General features: G+C 40.6%; 1 protein-coding gene across 1 annotated transcript in view; it reads right to left on the minus strand.

Moving 5' to 3' along the window:
- Positions 1–18,314, minus strand: part of LOC129865721 (phospholipid-transporting ATPase ABCA1-like) — a 295,904-nt gene that overhangs the window by 66,848 nt on the left and 210,742 nt on the right. Inside the window, exons 34-38 of the mRNA XM_055938689.1 lie at positions 17,187–17,261; positions 15,696–15,865; positions 6,034–6,211; positions 3,752–3,867; positions 3,005–3,149 (exon numbers count right to left, since the gene is read on the minus strand). Coding sequence (XP_055794664.1) covers positions 3,005–3,149; positions 3,752–3,867; positions 6,034–6,211; positions 15,696–15,865; positions 17,187–17,261 — 684 coding nt within the window. The remainder of the gene's footprint in view (positions 1–3,004; positions 3,150–3,751; positions 3,868–6,033; positions 6,212–15,695; positions 15,866–17,186; positions 17,262–18,314) is intronic.

Genomic DNA, 18,314 nt, shown 5'->3' on the forward strand with positions numbered 1-18,314 from the left:
CATTTCTAAGGGACTTGTTTGCAGGTCCTACCGCTTCCACTGGATGTCACCAGTCTTTGGAAATTGGTTGAGGCTATTCCTTTGTGCAATGAAGAAGTACGGCCATCTTGAATCAGAGTAACGTTATGTGTACTGTTTGAGATTTGCGCAAGACTAGAAAAGTAGCGTTAGTTTGTTGTACTCCTGTATTGAAAACAGATAGACCCGTCTTCAATTTGATCGATTATTAACGTTTAAAAATACCTAAAGTTGTATTACAAAAGTAGTTGTAATAGTAGTAAAAGTTTACAGGTAATTTTTGAGATTTTTTGTAGTGACGTTGCGCAAATTGGAAGCTGTTTTTTTCTGGATCAAAGGCGCCAAATGAATGGACATTTTGGATATATATGGACGGAATTAATCGAACAAAAGGACCATTTGTGATGTTTATGGGACATATTGGAGTGCCAACAAAAGAAGCTCGTCAAAGGTAAGGCATGATTTATATTTTATTTCTGTGTTTTGTGTTGCGCCTGCAGGGTTGAAATATGCTACACTCTCTTTGTTTACTGTTGTGCTATCATCAGATAATAGCATCTAATGCTTTCGCCGAAAAGCCTTTTTGAAATCTGACATGTTGGCTGGATTCACAACGAGTGTAGCTTTAATTTGGTATCTTACATGTGTGATTTAATGAAAGTTTGATTTGTATATCATTTTATTTGAATTTGGCGCTCTGCATTTTCCCTGGCTTTTGGCAAGCGTCCCACATATCCCAGAGAAGTTACATAAAGGTGAAATAAATAAAATAAATAAAAAACATGTTGTGTTTATATTTTTGGTTTCCGTGTGTTTGATGCCAATCTATTCGCTCCGTTCCAGCCATTATTATGAGCCATCCTTCCCTGAGCAGCCTCCACTGATGAGATTATTATGGATAAGAGCGAGAATATTTTGGGGGGTCAATCGAGAGTAAAGCATCGATAAAAATAAATAAGTAAACTTTTTGATCATGTCATCAGAATCAGACCCTAAATATTTCTGGTAAAGGAGCATCAAGATCACTGTCCACTTTCACCACCTTGTGAAGTTCATCAGGTTATCTGTAGCCTAATAAACTGCATGCTTTCCCTTGTCGTAGTGGGAGGAGCACATACCATATCGTCAAGATATATTACTTCGATATGATGGTTATTATGTCAATATTTGCCCATAAAGGCATTTCTACCACCATTTCTCACATAATTAATTTTTCCGACACAAAAAGATCCCACCATTATCTGTTGGCATTTATAAAATCTACAGAACCTTCCTGTTTCCATCACAGCTGTCTTGATTTTTTTTTGTATACGGTATGACTTTACCCGCATAAAAACTGTGTATGGAAACATGGATAGTGATGCTAAAATCTGCTCAGTTTGGAGTGGAGATTAGATTTAGCTGACTTTTGAAGCAGAAGCTCAGATGGGGGAACCTGATATTGCAATTTGTCAGAGTGAAGTCACACACACACACACACACACACACACACACACACACACACACACACACACACACACACACACACACACACACACACACACACACACACACACACACACACACACACACACACACACACACACACACACACACACTCTTTCTCACACTCACTCACGCATTGCCCACATGCCTGCACACACAAACTCTCCCAGACACACACACAGACTGTGGCAAAGGAAAATAATTTGCACATTTCATTTACCTGAACATGAAAAAGAGACTCGCATGAAAATCTACAATTGTGAATTAAAGTGGAAGGTATTATAATTAAATCAATTGCCAGGTTCAGTCACAAATTGCATCTTAATTTAGCATATAAAGGCAGCAAAGTATGATGTTAACAACAACAAAAAAGACATTGAACACCAATGTCAGTCAAGACTGTTAACTGTTCTTTACTCACTTTTACCCATTATGTAGCAGCCCACATTATTACAAGTTGTTTCATATTTTTTACTTTTATATATAATGTGGTTCATTCATTATATAAAAAGGTGAGGACAACTTAGAAACTATACTTGTATGATTGTGTGGGTTAACACATGTTGGTAATTTGAGTTCCAGCTTATAAAGAACAGCTAAACTAAGTAAATTGCATCCTTAGAAGAAATGCTTGTAATTCAGTCTAAACACAAGTAAACATGACAAAAACTTTGACTTCCACAGACTGAGAAGTGGCCTCTCTCTCTCTCTCTACTTCCCTCATTGTTTCCATCTATCTTTTTAACACTCTCTCAAGTTCTGTCTTTTTCTCTTGCTTGCTTTCTTTCTTTGTATTTTGATTCTCCCGGGAGAAAGGGAAGCTTTTGGTATAAATGAACGCTCATTTAAAGATGCATGAAGCACATTCTCCGAAGACACAATCCTATCTTCACAATTAAACATAAAAGAGAATTTAAAAATACCGCCTTTGAAACTCATTGAGTGGGTAAAAAGTTAAAAAGTCATTTCTGGAGGAAAAGCTCCTTCCTTGCACACGTTGAAAGCATATCCAAGAATACACTGCGGTATATCGAGGACAGGGATCAGTTAGCTAGACAAAAATGTAATCTTCCTGATATATTAGTCGATTGAGCAATCATTTCTTTGATACAACATGTGTACTTTTCCCCCAGTATGTACGGTGTGCATATTAGGCTCCCTAGGCTCCCGGGTGGCGCTGTGGTCTAAGGAATTGCATCTCAGTGCTAGAGGCGTCACTACAGAGACCCTGGTTCGAATCCAGGCTGTATCACAACCAGCCGATATTAGGAGTCCAATAGGGCGGCGCACATTTGGCCCAGCGTCGTCCGGGTTTGGCCGGTGTAGGCCGTCATTATAAATAAGCATTTGTTATTGACTGACTTGCCTAGTTAAATAAAATAAAATTAGGACAGCCTCACAGTCAAAAGGACACGGACACCTACACCTTGTTACACTGAAGCTCCTATTATGGACACTGTACATTTGACGATTTAGGAAAGCAGCAACCCGCACCACCTACATCATCATCGATCAGCTCCATGACGAAGGTGGCCAAGCTGCCATTGATGCCGATGAAGAGGTTGACGCAGGTCAGCACCACGTAGGCCGTGCTGGGGACACTGAAGATAAACGAGGCTGGGTACATCATGGGTGTGATAGACCACCTGAAAATACAGACGGTACATGAACAGAAGCTTAATTTTTCATATTTTACTATTTAAACAGTACAATAGGAATGGAGATAGGGGGAGATATATGAAGAGGGGTATACAGACATGAAGGGTTCAGAACAAATTCCGGGAAGAGAGTTAATTTCACCATGAAATGCATTGACTGTGGCATACTATGTGGAAAATGGGTGAATTGGAATTGAACAGGACTCAAATATTATTTGTAGGTTGCATGAGATGTTTGCTGACTACACATTACAAAACATTAAGAACACCTATCACTTTTTATGACAGACTGTCCAGGTGAATCCAGGTGAAAGCTATGATCCCTTATTGATGTCACTTGTTAAATCCTCTTCAATCAGTGTAGAGGAAGGGGAGGAGACAGGTTAAAGAATGATTTCTAAATCTTGAGACAATTGAGACATGGATTGTGTGTGTGTGCCATTCAGAGGGTGGATTTGAACATGAATCTACATTGCTCCATATAAACATTACATCCATAGTCCAATCACAATTTTCTTTTTTTCTTAAAACTTCTTTGAACTGGGTAAGTCAGCACATAAAAATATGGATATCATTCTGGTGCTACTTACCCATACATTACAAGTAGCCAAATCAAAGCTGGTAGGTTAGGAGGGGACACGTAGGCTTTTTGTTGGAAGCACAGGAAGATGACGATGACTATTAGACACGGGACTATGTAGTTACACTGTAATACAGCACATAACCACTTGTTAGACCATATAATTACACTGTAATAAAGAACATAACTACTTGTTAGACCATATAATTACACTGTAATAAAGAACATAACTACTTGTTAGACCATATAATTACACTGTAATAAAGAACATAACCACTTGTTAGACCATATAATTACACTCTAATAAAGAACATAACCACTTGTTAGACCATATAATTACACTGTAATAAAGAACATAACTACTTGTTAGACCATATAATTACACTGTAATAAAGAACATAACTACTTGTTAGACTATGTAGTTACACTGTAATAAAGAACATAACTACTTGTTAGACCATAGAATTACACTGTAATAAAGAACATAACTACTTGTTAGACTATGTAGTTACACTGTAATAAAGAACATAACTACTTGTTAGACCATATAATTACACTGTAATAAAGAACATAATCACTTGTTAGACCATATAATTACACTGTAATAAAGAACATAACTACTTGTTAGACTATGTAGTTACACTGTAATAAAGAACATAACTACTTGTTAGACCATATAATTACACTGTAATAAAGAACATAACCACTTGTTAGACTATGTAGTTACACTGTAATAAAGAACATAACTACTTGTTAAACCATATAATTACACTGTAATAAAGAACATAACTACTTGTTAGACCATATAATTACACTGTAATAAAGAACATAACCACTTATTAGACTATGTAGTTACACTGTAAAAAAAGCACACATAACCCCGTATTAAGCATTTTATAACTTTGCGGGGAGTTCTGGGAAGGTAACATCTAAGCGTATGATGTCATTACTACATAATTATAATGATGCCCAGACATATCAGGCTACGGTCCCTCTCTCTGAAAGAAAGAAGATTATGATGAAGATGTTGAACTCAAGAAAATGGGAATTCCACACGATTTTGAAATCTATAGATTAGGTCTTAATTAGCTTTCCAAGCTTCCCCTCTTTCATTTGCTAATTAACAAGAAAGCAATCTATTCCCCTTCATAGGAGGACATGAGTCTGTGGCTGGCCTGACTGTAAAAATCGAAAGAAAACCATTTCACAATTTACCAAAGCGTAGTATAAAATAATATAAATATTCTATCTGAAGGCTTACAATCATGATATTGGATGAAGAATTGCTAAATACTGCAATTGGCATGATGAATCTGTGTGAAGACAAAAATAACAGAAACCTATGTAATTTTTAAACTTCTACTCCACATTTCCCACTCTGTGCCCTATGGCTTTAACACTACTTAGGTGGCACTTCACACAGTCTTATAACACAATGAAATCCATGTGCACGATTATAAAACCTTAACAGCAAAACTCTGCAATACCATCACTTTAAAGATTTTTCAGCGCCATAAAATATTACAATTGTTGGGAAAATGGTCAATGGAAATGGCAATGCTAACTGCTCCTAGCCAAAACTTTTCTCTTCCACTTTGTCAGCATTCATCAGCAGATAGTTTGTTCGCACGGCTAGTAGTGCTGAGCTATTGTCTCCCACCTTCTCTACGTTACCTGATAGACTGTTTACCGCTATTAAGCCTGAGGGAAAGTATCAACGTTGTACCACTTTACATCACTGTTTGCCAGTGTCAATAATTCAGCGCTAGTCAATAACAGTTGCTCAGGCCTGGGCTTTTTAAAAGCCACTGCGATCAAAAGTATAAAAAAAGTTTGGTGAATTATTTGACACACGCCTCACTTGTGACCTTACATCTATCCATCTGAATTCAAGTGAAATTAGCACTCTACCAATTACAACATCCATAAAGATTTTGGTTGGGGTTTCGATACTTTTATTTGGGGTTTGTGCTTGTCCATCCCTTCCTCACAGTCTCATTAAGTATTGATCACTCATTAGGTGCGAAATGGCAGGAAACCACGGGGTTGCTGACATCACAATCTCAGGTGCCACCTACTGCCATTGTGCTCTTGAGCAAGGTACTTAAAACCTCATGTGTTCCAGGGGCACTGCTCAGAGGCTGACCCTGTGCTGCTTCCAGCCTTTCGTGTGTGTATGAGTGGTGTCCGGGGGGCTGGGAATGACATCAAACAGCAGAAATACACATTTCCGATTATCATTGGAAATACAGTTGAATTCTGTAATTATTTTAAGTCATGAAAATAACCTACTATATCCCAGGCGAAGTTGGCGACCCAATAGACGACCGGGTTGACGCCGCTGACAAACTGCAAGTGCTTGGCTTTGTTGACGCGCTCCTGGATGAGGAAGAGGACGAAGCTCGCTGGGATAAAGGACATAGCGAAGATGACACAGATGGACACCACCACATCGGTGGAGGTGGCAGCCCTGAAGAAGGAGAAAGAAAGCAGGAAGTTGAGTGAAGGTTTGATCCTAGCATGATCAATAGGTCTGGTTGATAATTGACTGGAGAAGGGTCGATTGCTTTAAATGGAAAGGTTAGTATTTTACAACTCAATGTTAGACGATAACCAAATCACAGATGATGTTTTTTCTTTAAACATCGGCTAACTTTAGCAAACGCTAGCTAAAAACGAATTCAAGTGATCATGGCAAAAAAAATGACAAATCACCTATAAGTAAGGTCAAACCAAATAAATGAGGTAATTTCAGTTTATTTTTATGCTCCCGTCCTTTCCATAAATTATTAGCTACTGGTAGCTAATGGAAAGTAAAGTTTTCAAGAGGATGTTTGAATTACAGTTTCTCCTGGCCCAAAGACTACTTTCAGTGTGAGGACCCATTTAACCATTTAATATAAAGTTATAAAATACTGAACCTCCCCTTTTGAGAGTGATTGATTTTGCTACTATCGATCCATCAATCAATCTTTAAACGTATTCATTACCCTTTTACATCGTCAGTCATGTACTCTACAGTAACCTAACCGAGCAGTTGAAAACCACCACAAAAGATCCAGTGTACTGATGCACCTGGTGTGTGAACAGCTTGTTTTTCTCCTAAAATCCTTTATAAGTAATTATTTTCCATGTGTTCCCATGATGCAGTCACCACATACAAAATTGGATTTCACTTTTTTTTCTCCATTCCCATCACAGGCGGGCGGTGGCACCTTAATTGGGGAGTACAGTCTCATAGAAATGGCTGGAATGGAATTAATGGAATGCTATCAAACATCAGAAAACATGGTTTCCATATGTTTGATACCATTACATTTACTCCATGTCAGATATTATCATCAGCCCGTTCTCCCCTCAGCAGCCTCTTGTGACTTCCATGATAGATGAAGGACTCACTAGGATTAGCCAACGTCAGAGAAAAACCAAGGACACACTTGAAACCCATTTACTTCCTTTACTAACAAACCAGAACAAGAGGCCACCCAGACCTTTACCGTTGATAAAATTAGTCCTAACATGGGTGGAGCCAGATACGGTCACAGCTGGAAAGTGGAGAAAGAAAATCCAGTTCTAGAGCAATGTTATTAAGAACATCGGATGCATTCCAAATCGCACCCTATTCTCTATATAGTGAACTACTTTTGACTGGAGCCCCATGGGCCCTTGTCAAACGTAGTGCACTATATAGGGAATAGGGTGCCATTTGGGACACAGCCATTGTCTGCAAAGCCCTGAGGGGCTATAGACGGAGGATTGGTCAAGGGGCCTTTTGGTGGAAGTAAGCCTCACAACTTTTCCAGGTGTTGAGTTGCATTCTGAGTGAAATCTCACACTTTCTGCACCAGTCGTGTCATCCCACTGGGCACACACTGGTTGAATCAACGTTGTTTCCATATCATTTCAATGAAATGACATTGAACCAACGTGGGAAAGACGTAGAATTTACACCTGTGCCCAGTGGGATTAGTCTTGCCTTTGACATGGATTGAATGCTACTGAAATGTTTGACCTATACTTTAATTGCTCTGGATGAGAGTACTTACAGTTGAAGTCAGAAGTTTACATACACCTTAGCCAAATACATTTAAACTCAGTTTCTCAAAATTCCTGACATTTAATCGTAGTAAAAATTCCCTCTCTTTAGGTCAATTAGGATCCCCACTTTATTTGAAGAATGTGAAATGTCAGAATAATAGTAGAGAGAATGATTTATTTCAGCTTTTATTTTTCTTTCATCACTTTCCCAGTGGGTCAGAGGTTTACATACACTCAATTAGTATTTGGTAGCATTGCCTTTAAATTGTTTAACTTGGGTCAAATGTTTCGGGTAGCCTTCCACAAGCTTCCCACAATATATTGGGTGAATTTTGGCCCATTCTCCCTGACAGAGCTGGTGTAACTGAGTCAGGTTTGAAGGCTTCCTTAATCGCACACACTTTTTCAGTTCTGCCCACAAATTTTCTATAGGATTGAGGTCAGGGCTTTGTGATGGCCACTCCAATATCTTTAATTTTGTTGTCCTTAAGCCATTTTGTCACAACTTTGGAAGTATGCTTGGGATCATTGTCCATTTGGAAGACATATTTGCGACCAAGCTTTAACTTCCTGACTGATGTCGTGAGATTGTGATTCAATATTTCCACATAATTTTTCTACCTCATGATGCCATCTATTTTGTGAAGTGCACCAGTCCCTCCTGCAGCAAAGCACCCCCACACCATGATGCTGCCACCCCGTGCTTCACGGTTGGGATGGTGTTCTTTGGCTTGCAAGCATCCCTCTTTTCCTCCAAACATAACAATGGTCATTATAGCCAAACAGTTCTATTTTTGTTTCATCAGACCAGAGGAAATTTCTCCAAAATGTACAATCTTTGTCCCCATGTGCAGTTGCAAACCGTAGTCTGGCTTTTTTATGGTGGTTTTGGAGCAGTGGCTTCTTCCTTGCTGAGCGGCCTTTCAGGTTATGTTGATATAGGACTTGTTTTACTGTGGACATAGATAGTTTTGTACCCGTTACCTCCAGCATCTTCACAAGGTCCTTTGCTGTTATCCTGGGATTGATTTGCACCAAAGTACGTTCATCTCTAGGAGACTGAACGCGTCTCCTTCCTGAGTGGTATGACGGCTGCGTGGTCCCATGGTGTTTATACTTGCATACTTTTGTTTGTACAGATGAACGTGGTACCTTCAGGCGTTTGGAAATTGCTCCCATGGATGAACCAGACTTGTGGAGGTCTACAATTTATTTCCAGAGGTCTTGGCTGATTTCTTTTGATTTTCCCATGACGTCAAGCAAAGAGGCACTGAGCTTGAAGGTAGGCCTTGAAATACATCCACAGGTACACCTTCAATTTACTCAAATTATGTCAATTGGCCCATCAGAAGCTTCTATAGCCATGACATCATTTTCTGGAATTTTCCAAGCTGGTTAAAGGCACAGTCAACTTAGTGTATGTAAACTTCTGACCCACTGGAATTGTGATATAGTGAATTATAAGTGAAATAATCTGTAAACAATTGTTGGAAAAATTACTTGTGTCATGGACAAAGTAGATGTCCTAACCGACTTGCCAAAACTATAGTTTGTTAACAAGAAATTTGTGGAGTGGTTGAAAAACGAGTTTTAATGACTTCAACCTAAGTGTATATAAACCTCCGACTTCAACTGTATTACTAAAATGTGCTAAAATGTCTAAGTATTATTAGACAAGTCTCGCATGGTTTAATTTATAATAAAAATATGTCCAGTTGGAGAAATGGTTTGTATGATCTACTGTAAATTATAAGTTGATGTATTAGCTTTGTGCTTGTTACCAATAGGATGACTCAATTTGACTGAATTCTCTGCATGAAACGCAATCAGGCAAAACTAATTAAAACTTTTCAGAGAAGCAATGCTCATTCATCTTGGAAATTCTAGTTTCTCCCCATACCTTGTGATATCCAATTGGTAGTTACAGTCTTGTCCCATCGCTGCAACTCCTGTATGGACTCGGGAGAGGCGAAGGTCGAGAGCCATGTGTCCTCCGAAACACGGCCCTGCCAAGCCGCACTGCTTCTTGACACACTGCTTACTTAACCTGTTGAGGCTGGGGGCGCTGTTGTCACTATTTATGGTAATCGTGTAATTTTTGAAACGGCTTCCTACAAAATTCTTGATTGTACAATATGCATATTATTATTATTATTGGATAGAAAACAGTCTATAGTTTCTATAGGAGTTGAAATTTTGTCTCTAAGTGGAACAGAACCCATTCTACAGCAATTTCCCTGACATGGAGTCAGATTTCAGAAATTTTGGCCACTGTTCTGGAGTCAGTTTTAAAGCCAATGTTATTCCTATGAGTATACGGACACTGCTTACGTCTTCCCCTGGATGCCTTTACGTGATGACGATTTGAATGGGGTCGATTGCGCGTTCACAGGCACTATAAATTAAAAAACCCTGTAGCTAGTCACTCTTTTGGAGCTGCGTCATGCGCCTGGAGGACACCGACCCGCACCTGTTCCAAGCATTAGTGTTGGGAGTAATCTTTCTCCGGTCATGTTAAGACTCGTTATAGGAGTTAAAAACATCATAAGGTAGTTAATTTAAAGCGTTTTATAGCAATTTATATCCGTTTAGTGCGATTTTGGGACATTTATTTCTGAAACGCTGTGAATCGCTGGGCACGCTTCCAGTTCATGCTGAACGCAGTTGGCATTTCCACATGGCAAGAGGACAGCTTTCCACCAAAAGACGATTAGACCCAAGAAAGGATCCTTTGCCCAAGATACTGATGGAAGAACAGCTCAAAGTAGGACATTTTTATTATGATAAATCGTGTTTCTGTCGAAAAATGTTAGTGGCTTAGGACGCCATGTTTTTTGACGTAGCTTCGCTTGGCGCAAACTGTATTGAAAAGTAAGGATAATTTAAAAAATGTAATTCCGCGATTGTATTAAGAATTAAATTGTCTATCAATCGCTGTCCACCCTATATTTTTTAGTCACGTTTATGAGTATTTATGTATACGAGTAGATCACTGTCTAATATGGCGCACGGACATTTTCTCACCAGCTGGGCTACTTTCCCCATTGTCTAACCATGATTTTGGTGGCTAAATATGCACATTTTCGAACAAACTGTATATGCATGTTGTAATGTGATGTTACAGGGGTGTCATCTGAAGAATTCTGAGAAGGTTAGTGAAAAAAATTATATATTTTGGCGATGTTTACGTTATCGCTCACTTTGGCTAGAATTAATGCTGGGGTAATGTTTGCACATGTGCTATGCTAATATAACGATTTATTGTGTTTTCGCTGTAAGACACTTAGAAAATCTGAAATATTGTCTGTATTCACAGGATCTGTGTCTTTCGATTAGTGTATGCTGTGTATTTTTACGAAATGTTTGATGATTAGTAAGTAGGTAAACACGTTGCTCTATGTAGTTATTCTAGTCCATTTGTGACGGTGGGTGCAATTGTAACCTATGCCATCTACCTGAAATATGCACATTTTTCTAACAAAACCTATCCCATACCATAAATATGTTATCAGACTGTCATCTGATGAGTTTTTTTCTTGGTTAGGGGCTATAAATATCTTAGTTTAGCCGAATTAGTGATAGCTACTGTTGTTGGTGGACAAAGAAAAGATGGTGGATTATGCTAATGTGTTTTTAGCTAATAGATTTACATCTTTACATATTGTGTCTTCCCTGTAAAACATTTTAAAAATCAGACATGTTGGCTGGATTCACAAGATCTGTGTCTTTCATTAGCTGTATTGGACTTTAATGTGTGAAAGTTAAATATTTAAAAAAAATATTTTTTTTGAATTTCGCGGCTCTGCCTTTTCAGTGGGGGTGGGGGGGGAGTGCCGCTAGCGGCACCCTCATCCTAGACAGGTTAACCCGGAAGTCAGCCACACCAATGTGTCGGAGGAAACACCGTAGAACTGGAGACAGTGCCAGCATGCCTGTGCCCGGCCCACCACAGGAGTCGCTAGAGCGCGATGGGACAATGACATCCCGGCCGGCCAAACCCTTCCCTAAATCGGACGACACTGGGCCAATTGTGCGCCACCTCAATCGGCTGCGACACAACCTGGGATCAAACCCGGGTCTGTAGTGACACCTCAAGCACTGCGATGCAGTGCCTTAGACCGCTGCGCCACTCGGGAGGCCTCATCTTGGAAATGCTGGATCTTCCATGCGGTTGGAATATCATTCACCCAGCTAAAGACTACTTAAACCTAACCCTAAAACTAACCCTAGCTCCTAACCCTTAATTAACATAATTCTAACCCTAACACTAAATCCCCGAGAAATAGCATTTGACTTTGTGGAGAACAACAAAATTTCCCCAGTTGGTCAAATTTCTGTTTGTTTCCAAGTTCCCACAAAAATAGTTGCACGTCATCTACGCACACACACACACACACACACACACACACACACACACACACACACACACACACACACACACACACACACACACACACACACACACACACACACACACACACACACGTTTATATCACCTACTAGGGACACCTGTTCTCACACCACATTCTGGGGACACCACCTTCCTGACAACAAAAACATAAAAAATTGAAAAAAATCTATAATGAATACACCCCTTCAAATGTAATTGATTCATTGAAATAAGGGTAGATGACATTGTGGGGACTGGGAAGGTGAACAATGTGGGGACCCAAGAGGAAACTCCTTATTTGGCATCAACAGGAAGTCCCATCTGGGGACCAAGTTCCGACCAACTAGTACCATCTGGGGACAATAGTGTAGGCTATTGTTTAGGGCACAAGGGGATGGATTCGAATCTAGATAAGTTTGAATTGCTAGCCGTTCAGCATGTCAGTACCCACTAGAGAATGTTGCCGGGCGTTCCCTTTAGCTTATGCATCAGATGCATATCAACCTGCAAGGTGTTCAAACATGCTTGATAAATAAATGCTTTATAAATAGTGCATAATCTATTGTAAATGATGAATTGCATGAAGAAATAATGGGAATATATCAATAAAAAAACAATAGTTATTTGTTTAGAGAGTCAATTACATGTTTTGTATAATTCTACAGTCCTAGAAACACGTAGGCCTATAGCCTATTTTTGTTTCCTTTACAAAAAATCCATTTGATCAACCACACACACACACACACACACACACACACACACACACACACACACACACACACACACACACACACACACACACACACACACACACACACACACACACACACACACACACACACACACACACACACACACACACAAACACACCCCTCCTCCCTTCCGCCCTACCATAATCTCTCGCCAGACTACCTGCCAGGTAATTAACATATTAAATAAGTCGCGCAGCACCGCCTCAACATTCATCAGTGCAGTGCGGGCTGGACACAATTAGGATGCGTAAACATGAAATCATTTACGCAGTGGGTGCCGCCCCACTTTCAGCAGTTTTCAACAGGTTTATCTAGACCTCGCTCGCCGGGGCCGAGGATTGTTTGAGGCAAGTGATTGGCTAATGAGGTAACCCTGAACAAGGACTAGCGGCTAATCACTGTGAGGGGACATGCACCCTGCTAATAAAGTAATAAACAGTATAGTAGGGGAGAGCATTTAATGTGCCTGGTCGTTCCAGGTCTTTTTGCCTAAGGTCTAGAGTGAGGTGCGGCTTCAAACATGGAGGTGTGGAGGGGAGTTAGAAAAGCATAATGAAGTAGTCAAATAATAGTCTACCTTTGAATTTTTTGAGTAAATCATTTTCCAGACAGTATGTGAAGCCATAATGCAGGAATTGAGAAATATACACACATGGCAAAGGATTCTTTTCAGCTCGCAGGAAAATCAAATACCTGCTCTGAAGATGGTACGTGAATCCCTTAATGTCAAGCTGTTTTATTAATGGACATGGAAGATTTGGATACTAACATGTCTCTCTCTGATTCACTGAAAACCAGGAAGCTCCAGGTCACAGAGACCCACCATGATGATTCATCTGCTTATGCTAGGAGAGCATTGCAGTGAGTCTAGACAAAAGACCTAGACGGCAGCTACCCCCTAAATGTTCTACAACCACCACATCACATGTTCCTGTATGCTCCGTTTAAAACCAGCTCCGTTTAAAACCATACTTTATGGAGAACAACTCTTGAATTAGGGTAATGATGCAGGGACACGAACACGCACATGTGTTTTACTCCTATGCTTCCCTTACTTTTTAACTCTGGTAATCCATGATCTAAAGTTCATCTTTAGACCACATGGAGAGAGAGCGAGAGAGAGCGAGGGAGAGAGAGAGAGAGAGAGAGAGAGAAATGAGACCAACATAGGAAGAAACAGACAGAGTGAGAGAAAAGACAGATACAAAAAGAAAGGCAGAGAGAGAGAGAGAGAGAGAGACAGAGAGAAAGAGACAGAGCGAAAGAGACAGAGAGAAAGAGACAGAGAGAAAGAGACAGATGAGGAGAGAAAGAGAGGGGGGGCTGAATCTATTGTATGGAATTTGAAGGCATTGTAATTATCCTCTAGCTACACTTCCATGTCATTTCTCTCTAACTCAACACTGTCGCTGTTACCTGACCACTACATCAATACCTTACTTAGATAGAGGTAACACAAGAAAGGGACATGGAACTAAATGGTATCTGTGGCATGAGGATCGCATCAGGTGTCAAAGTCGAAACTGACATTTCAGCAAACAAAGTGTGAAAACTGAGCGTAGGCCTAATTTGACATCTACATAGTTTACATTTACATTTACATTTTAGTCATTTAGCAGATGCTCTTATCCAGAGCGACTTACAGTAGAGTGCATACATTTTATTACATTTTCCTTTTTTATTTTTATTTGTTATTTTTTATTTTTTTACATACTGAGACAAGGATATCCCTACCGGCCAAACCCTCACGACGCTATGCCAATTGTGCGTCGCCCCACGGACCTCCCAGGTTGCGGCCAGCTGCGACAGAGCCTGGGCGCGAACCCAGCCCAGCCTGGGCGCGAACCCAGCCCAGCCTGGGCGCGAACCCAGAGACTCTGGTGGCGCAGCTAGCACTGCGATGCAGTGCCCTAGACCACTGCGCCACCCGGGAGTACACGTTCACGTACATAGTTCAAATCAAATCAAATTGTAATGGTCGCATACATGTGTTGAGCAGATGTTATTGCGGGTGTAGCGAAATGCTTGTGTTTCTAGCTCAGACAGTGCAGTAATATCTAAGAAGTAATATCTAATAATTTCACAACATATAACCAATACACACAAATCTAAGATAGATGTGCAGTAGAGCTTTAGGTTATGTTATGATGTGATATGTCACTGTATGATATGATGCTATGTTATGCTACTGCTTATTCTATGCTAGGATATGTTATGTAATTATATTCTGCTATAATACTGCATGTCACGTTATATTATGTAATGTTACGTTGTATTATGTTATTTTAGCTTATATTATACAAGGCTTTTCCTCGATTATGGAGATTGGATAGATGATTGACTCAGGCTGCATTAGACAGTGATGTCTGGTGGTTTTGTACTTCAATAACGCCCTCATTAATCATAGAGATCTCATGGGGTAGCTGCTTCAGGGCTCCTGGCTGATCTCTTGGGTTATAAAGCAACAGTATCTGAAAGTGTGTGGTTCCCATGGGCTACTCACATGAATGAATCTCTTCCTCCGTCTCCCTCTCTCTTTCCCTCTGTCACCCTCCCTCTCTCTTTCCCTCTCTCTTTCCCTCCGTCACCCTCCCGCCCTCCCTCCCTCCCTCCTCTAATATAATATATACAGGTGAGTTTCTCCTAGACACTGATCTTGGTAATTTTTTTATTTCACCAACTAAAAGTTAAGGTTAGGATTGGGGGAGGGGAAGCTGATCTTAGATCTTTACGTAAGGGAAGCTTTCCCCCGGAGCTGATACATTCCTACTCACAGTGCCTGGTAGGAGAGCTGCACCTTGGTGAGGTTGAGAGGGTGGCTGGAGGAGGAGATGCCGTACTCCCTGGGGTCACGGCCCGTAGGCAGGTTGCCCCTCAGGATGGCGTTGTTGGCCACGTTGAGGAACGAAACGATCCCGTGCCACGCCTGGTTGTAGAACCACACCTGGAGACATGGCAGATTTTTCATAGCTGTTACAGTTCAAATACAGATCAAGGTTAAGGCTAGTCCTGGGCTAAAAAGAATAAACTGTACATAAACTGTTATGGAAATGATACAGGTTATTCCTGGTAGTTACTCCAGTTCAATGCCGGTGTAAAACATGGCCCTTGTGTTAAATTAGCATCTTGATAATACATACAAAATAATAATTGATTTACATACAGAAACAGCAACTACAACAAAAGAAGCAATAAATATCAAAGCTCACAAGTTGAACACAAAGTTATAACAAACGATTGAGTACTTTTCTCTTTAAGATGCTCCCGGTGCCTGTATCTCCCGTTGTGCAGGAGAAGAATATTCTAGAAAGAGAGCACCCCCGCTGATAGTTCTGGTCTAATTAAGATTAAATGGAGTTTGGGCCTACCGTAACACTGTGTCACACATACACACAGTAAAGCACACACACACTCACATATTCAAAGTGCACGCACACACACACACACAAGCACATTCATGTGCACACTCACACTTTTCGTGTCTCTCACACTCTCCACATACACTCCCCAAAGATATTTGTGGTTGACTACAGTATTAGCGACTTAAACAATTGCACAGAAAAAATGCCATTTTGGTTTATACAACGCAAGTCCTTCAGTTATTTTGACGGCAGTTTCTTTTAATTAATTCCATAATGCACTGGATTCCTTTTTCCTCAACCCCGGGGAGACCTCTTGCTAGACTCCCATTAGATACATCAAACATGGTGGACATCAAAAGAGTGGAAGCGAGTGGAAGTTAATGCTATAAAGAACAGTAGGAGGCTGGCTAAGTTAACACGGCTACCACAGAATTCATGCGGTCTAATTGCATCAAGTATCAACCATAAAGGCTGCTGTTGAATCCATTGGAAAAGTATAACTTCATAATGCTAACAGGATCCATTTTGCACTGTGCAATTCTTCTGTTCGCTGCTTTATCTTGTCTCAATGGAGGATCTCCGTCTGGAACAGAACTCCTGACTGAATAATACATTTACGAAGTCATTTGAACCACTCAACCACTCCCTATGTAGTTTAGGTGTCTGTGATGGGAATTAAGTGATTCAGATGCAACTCGGATTACATGTAAAACCCAGGAGATGGGCTTGTCTTGTATGATTTGTGATTAGCATCGCTCTACAAAGGCAGAGAACTATCTGTGTACCAGCGTTGGACTATACCTGCTACTGTATCCTCTCACAAAGCACTCATGATGATGACCAAGCAAAAATGGTACGGAGCCTCTGAGTCTCGAAGCCTGAAGATGAACAACGGTATAATACCTTGACGTTATCCCTGGTCCCGAGCTCTTTCAGGAGCGTCTCGACGTTCAGAAGGATCCGCTCAGTCGTGTTATCCTAATGAAGGAGAGAATAATAATAATAACAAGAGAACCAGGCTTAATTGGACACACTTGGGAAAATACATATCCCCTTTGAAATGCAAAACATCATGGAACAGCATTATCTCTATATTGCTGAGGCCCACTTATTTACGTATTTTATATAGGCTGGAGAAGTAACATTATTTAGCTTGTTATTTCAGCAAACCTGCAGCACTGACTTCCGCTTGCCCCCCCCTCCCTCTCCACTGTCATGGTTTATAACAGTTCTAGAGGTGAGGTAGGGTAGTCCTACATATGAGAAGCTTGATACATATGACCCCTGGGTATTAGCGCTATAGAAGGCAGGTGGGAGTGGGAACCGAATGGGTCAACGTTGGGGCTGAAAACCCAGCACTGCCTTCCACTTGCATCTCTCTCCTTTCACTTTTTAAAATATGTTTTCTCTCTTTTCTCGCTATGGAAATTCCTCCACATGGAGTTATAACATATTACACAGTGGAGTTGCAGGACCAGGTGTGGGTGGGCCACATGGGTTGCGTAAAAAAAAAATACACTATGGTCATGTTTCATGTGAAATGGGCCTTGGGATGAGTGCTACTGAGAACCGTGTGATTTGTGATGGCCCGTCGTCACGCCTGTGCCCAGGTCCAGTTCAGCCTGGCCCGGTGCACACTGCACGTATTACACGTGTCATATAAATGCAAATGGTTCCTTCGGTCTGCAGGCAACTCAAATCAAAAGCCTACAATACGAGAGGTAGGAAGAGAGGGACAGGGGAAGGAGAAAAGGAGGGAGGGAGAGGTTAGAGAGGGAGGGAGAAAAACAGAGAGAGTAAGAGAAAGGAGGAGGGAGTGTTTGCACACTACACTCGTCGTCTCTCAATTTAGGAGAAACACAAAGAACACCGACCATCTAATTTATTATTAATGAACTCAGGACCTACAAGCCCTTTTTTCTGTCTGTAATTCTGCCTTTCTCCAAGATTTTTAACATAATTTGCTTTTCAAATCAAATTGTATTTGTCACGTGCCCCGAATACAACAGGTGTAGTAGACCTTACAGTGAA

The sequence above is a fragment of the Salvelinus fontinalis genome, chromosome 11, assembly GCF_029448725.1.
Source record: "Salvelinus fontinalis isolate EN_2023a chromosome 11, ASM2944872v1, whole genome shotgun sequence".
Lineage (NCBI taxonomy): Eukaryota > Metazoa > Chordata > Actinopteri > Salmoniformes > Salmonidae > Salvelinus > Salvelinus fontinalis.